The sequence below is a fragment of the Callionymus lyra genome, chromosome 15, assembly GCF_982586985.1.
Source record: "Callionymus lyra chromosome 15, fCalLyr1.hap1.1, whole genome shotgun sequence".
NCBI classification, from domain to species: domain Eukaryota; kingdom Metazoa; phylum Chordata; class Actinopteri; order Syngnathiformes; family Callionymidae; genus Callionymus; species Callionymus lyra.
In genome coordinates, this window is record NC_141832.1 from 6866856 (window position 1) to 6871288 (window position 4433).

Genomic DNA, 4433 nt, shown 5'->3' on the forward strand with positions numbered 1-4433 from the left:
AATTTGTGTTTGTTAGTTTGGTTAGTTCATCAGAATATCTTGAGCAACAACGTTGTGTTGTTGTTGTGTTTGAGCCACAGATGCAAGTGTGTAGTTCCATGTGTGGTCATGTGTTCATCTCACACACATTCACACACATTCACACACACATTCCTTCTTTCATTCAGTTGGAACAGAGAGAAAAGGGGTGAGGTTGGGGGGAGAGAGACATTTGTAGTTGAGTGGACGAACACGAACAATTGCTGTCGCGCAGCTTATTGAGTCTCATGCTAATGTCCAGTGTCCCCCGGGGTGAGGGTGAGGAGGGTGAGGAGGGTGAGGAGGGGTGAGTCTCTGCTGCTATAAAAGCCGGTTCTGAGTCTGTATCAGGATCCACACCATGGAGAGCCACGGAGTCCCGTCCTCGTACAGGAGACGTTTCGGGCCTCAGGGCAGCAGCTCCTGGCAGGCCCCCCCGCGGAGCTTCGGCCTCCCTGGCCCGGCGACCCGGACCAGCACGGACTCAGGAGAGCGTCTGGACTTTGCGGCCGACTCCGTCTTGAAGGCCCAGTTCAGGGAGAAGCGCGGCAACGAGAAGGTGGAGATGATGGGCCTGAACGACCGCCTGGCCGGCTTCCTGGAGAAGGTCCGGGTGCTGGAGCAGCAGAACCAGGTCCTGGTGCTGGAGCTGGACCAGATGAAGGCGAGGGAGTCCAGTCGCGTGGGCGACGTGTACCAGGAGGAGCTGAAGAAGCTGCGGCGGCAGGTGGACCAGCTGAGCAGCAGCAAGGCTGGTCTGGAGCTGCAGAAGAAGAACCTGTCGACGGACGTCACGTCACTGAAGCTCAGGTGAGACTTGAGAAGATATTTATTAACGAAACCACTAAACTTTTTACTCTTCAACGAAAACATTTATCTGTAAGTGTTGAACATTTAATGAATATGATCCAGAAAAATGACTGTGAGTCGTACTTTATGTCGACAGTCGTTGATGCAGACGAAATGTTTCCTTGAGTCCATTCATCCCTCTTTACTTAGTGAGTCAGTGAGTCGGTGAGTTAGTGAGTCCTTGAGTTAGTGAGTCCTTGAGTTAGTGAGTCCTTGAGTTAGTGAGTCATTGAGTTAGTGAGTCATTGAGGAGCAACGATGGTCAGATGTTGTGCAGATCATCACCGAGTCTGATGATTTGATCAGAGTTTAACTCAGAGATAAAGTCTGTTGACGTCAACATCATCTTCACACACACACATCACTGACTCTAGAATCAAACTCATAACCTCTTTGACTCGTGACCTTCAAGATGTGTTCGGAAACTTAATATTTCATAAACAACACAATTGACCACATGACTCTTGACGAAGTCGTAACTACTTTCATTTGTTTTCAAACCAAAATATGTCTAAACACCAGCTTTAAAAGACTCACTGTATCCTCTCGTCCTCAGTCGTAACTACTTTAATTTGTTTTCAAACCAAAATATGTCTAAACACCAGCTTTAAAAGACTCACTGTATCCTCTCGTCCTCAGTCATAACTGCTTTCATTTGTTTTCGAACCAAAATATGTCTAAACACCAGCTTTAAAAGACTCACTGTATCCTCTCGTCCTCAGTCGTAACTACTTTAATTTGTTTTCAAACCAAAATATGTCTAAACACCAGCTTTAAAAGACTCACTGTATCCTCTCGTCCTCAGTCATAACTGCTTTCATTTGTTTTCAAACCAAAATATGTCTAAACACCAGCTTTAAAAGACTCACTGTATCCTCTTGTCCTCAGTCGTAACTGCTTTCCTTTGTTTTCAAACCAAAATATGTCTAAACACCAGCTTTAAAAGACTCACTGTATCCTCTCGTCCTCAGTCATAACTACTTTAATTTGTTTTCAAACCAAAATATGTCTAAACACCAGCTTTAAAAGACTCACTGTATCCTCTCGTCCTCAGTCACAACTGCTTTCATTTGTTTTCAAACCAAAATATGTCCAAACACCAGCCTTAAGAGACTCACTGTATCCTCTCGTCCTCAGTCGTAACTACTTTAATTTGTTTTCAAACCAAAATATGTCCAAACATCAGCTTTAAAAGACTCACTGTATCCTCTTGTCCTCAGTCGTAACTGCTTTCATTTGTTTTCAAACCAAAATATGTCCAAACATCAGCTTTTGAAAGCTGCTGGACTCACTGTATCCTCTCGTCCTCAGTTATATTGTTCCTTTAGCTGCGGAGGACGTAACGACAAGTGAATATTTGCATGTTGACTGTAACAACATGTTTATTTCTGAAGTGTAGCTACAGTCGATGATTGACAGGTGACGACGCGTCGATTGTCTTTTCTTCAGGCTGCAGGAAGAGGCGGGACAAAGACAGGAAGCAGAGAACGACCTGAAGACCTTCAGACAGGTTTGAAACATTTTCTTTATTGAAAGTGTTTCCGCGGCTGCAATAATCCGTTGACGGTTCTGGAGGATCTGTGGTCCAACAGGACGTGGACGAGGCGTGTCTGGCTCGGGTGACACTGGAGAGGAAGATGGAGGTTCTGCAGGACGAGCTGGACTTCCTGGAGAGGATCCACCAGGAGGTACCGTGAGTGAGAGTCGGGAGGACGAGACCGACTGTGTTTCTCTTCAGGAGCTGCAGGAGCTGCAGGAGCAGGTCCAGGTCCAGCAGGTCCACATGGACATGGACGTGTCCAGACCAGACCTGACCGCGGCGCTGAGAGAGATCCGGGTCCAGTACGAGAACGTGGCTTCATCCAACATGCAGGAGACGGAGGAGTTGTACCGCTCCAAGGTCAGAGGTCAACTTTACTGCTAACGATGATGCTAACAATAATGCCTATAATGATGCTAACAATAATTCGAATGATTAGGCTAATGATGATGCCAACAAAGATGCTCACGATAATGCTAACAATGATTCTAATGATTAAGCCTACAATGATGCTAAATATGATGCTAGCAGTGATGCTAACGATGATGCTAAAAGTGATGCTAACAATGATCCAACCAAGATGCTAACAGTGATTCTAACAATGATGCTAACGATGATGCTAACAGTGATGCTAAAAGTGATGCTAACAATGATGCAAACGAAGATGCTAACAGTGATGCTAACAATGATGCTAACAGTGATTCAAACGATGATGCTAACGGTGATGCTAACAGTGAGGCTAACGATGATGCTAACAGTGATGCAAACAATAATGCTAACATTGATGCTAACAGTGATGCTAACTATGATGCTAACAGTGATGCTAACGGTGATGCTAACAGTGATGCTAGCAATGATGCTAAAAGTAATGCAAACAATGATGCTAACGATGATGCTAACGATGATTCTAACAGTGAGGCTAACATGATGCTAACGGTGATTGCTAACGATCTCTGGTGTCTGCAGTTTTCCGATCTGACTGATTCGGCCAATCGTAACGCAGAAGCTCTCCGTCAGTCCAAGCATGAGGTCCACGAGTACCGGCGTCAGGTCCAGGTGTTGTCATGTGACCTGGACTCCCTGCGAGCGAGCGTGAGTTCCTTCAGGTGAACATATGGTCCACAGACGTGTTGACGTGTCGCCTTCAGAACCAGAACCTGCAGCTTCAGCTGAGCCAGGAGGACCAACGATCCAGCGCCGACACCAGCCGCTACCAGGACCACGTGGAGCGCCTGGAGCAGCAGGTCCAGACCCTGAAGGAGCAGATGGGCCGACACCTGCAGGAGTACCAGGACCTGCTCCACGTCAAGATGGTGCTGGAAGTGGAGATCGCCACCTACAGGAAGCTGCTGGAGGGAGAAGAGAGCAGGTGAGTGGACGCCGGCGCCTCAGACCAGGAACTCACGTCTCCTCTCTCTCCAGGATCAACATTCCAGTGAAGAGCTTCTCCTGAGTCATGGACCTGTCAATCATCTGTCAATCATCTGTCAATCATCACAGACGACTGCAGCTTCTCTTTGTCAATAAACATGAAGATATTTCTGTCCCTCGTCGATTCTTAAACTTTGTCTTGCTTTAGTTTATAAATTAATTAAAATATAGATTATTTTCTAATTGAGTTAAGACGCTCACCTGGACCCTCACCTGGACCCTCACCTGAACCCTCACCTGAACCCTCACCTGAACCGTCACCTGAACCCTCACCTGAACCCTCACCTGAACCCTCACCTGAACCCTCACCTGGACCCTCACCTGAACCCTCACCTGAACCTTCACCTGGACCCTCACCTGAACCCTCACCTGGACCCTCACCTGGACCCTCACCTGAACCCTCACCTGGACCCTCACCTGAACCCTCACCTGAACCCTCACCTGGACCCTCACCTGAACCTTCACCTGGACCCTCACCTGAACCCTCACCTGGACCCTCACCTGGACCCTCACCTGAACCCTCACCTGAACCGTCACCTGAACCCTCACCTGAACCCTCACCTGAACCCTCACCTGAACCCTCACCTGGACCCTC

The 4433-nt window shown here is 47.6% G+C and overlaps 1 protein-coding gene across 1 annotated transcript; it reads left to right on the plus strand.

Annotated features, from left to right (window-relative positions):
* The first annotated feature begins 379 nt into the window (after positions 1–379).
* gfap (glial fibrillary acidic protein) lies at positions 380–3951 on the plus strand. The gene is made up of 7 exons (XM_087809260.1): positions 380–828; positions 2317–2377; positions 2460–2555; positions 2606–2767; positions 3374–3499; positions 3556–3776; positions 3830–3951. Exons 1-7 carry the CDS (start codon positions 380–382, stop codon positions 3858–3860), a joined length of 1146 nt encoding a protein of 381 aa, XP_087665386.1. The 3' UTR covers positions 3861–3951.
* Positions 3952–4433: the final 482 nt, after the last annotated feature.

Coding starts and splice junctions, on each gene's coding strand:
- gfap (XM_087809260.1), top strand. CDS start 380: ATGGAGAGCCACGGAGTCCCGTCCTCGTACAGGAGACGTTTCGGGCCT. Junction 2,768..3,373: donor AGGAGTTGTACCGCTCCAAG/GTCAGAGGTCAA, acceptor TGGTGTCTGCAG/TTTTCCGATCTGACTGATTC. Junction 3,500..3,555: donor TGGACTCCCTGCGAGCGAGC/GTGAGTTCCTTC, acceptor TGTCGCCTTCAG/AACCAGAACCTGCAGCTTCA.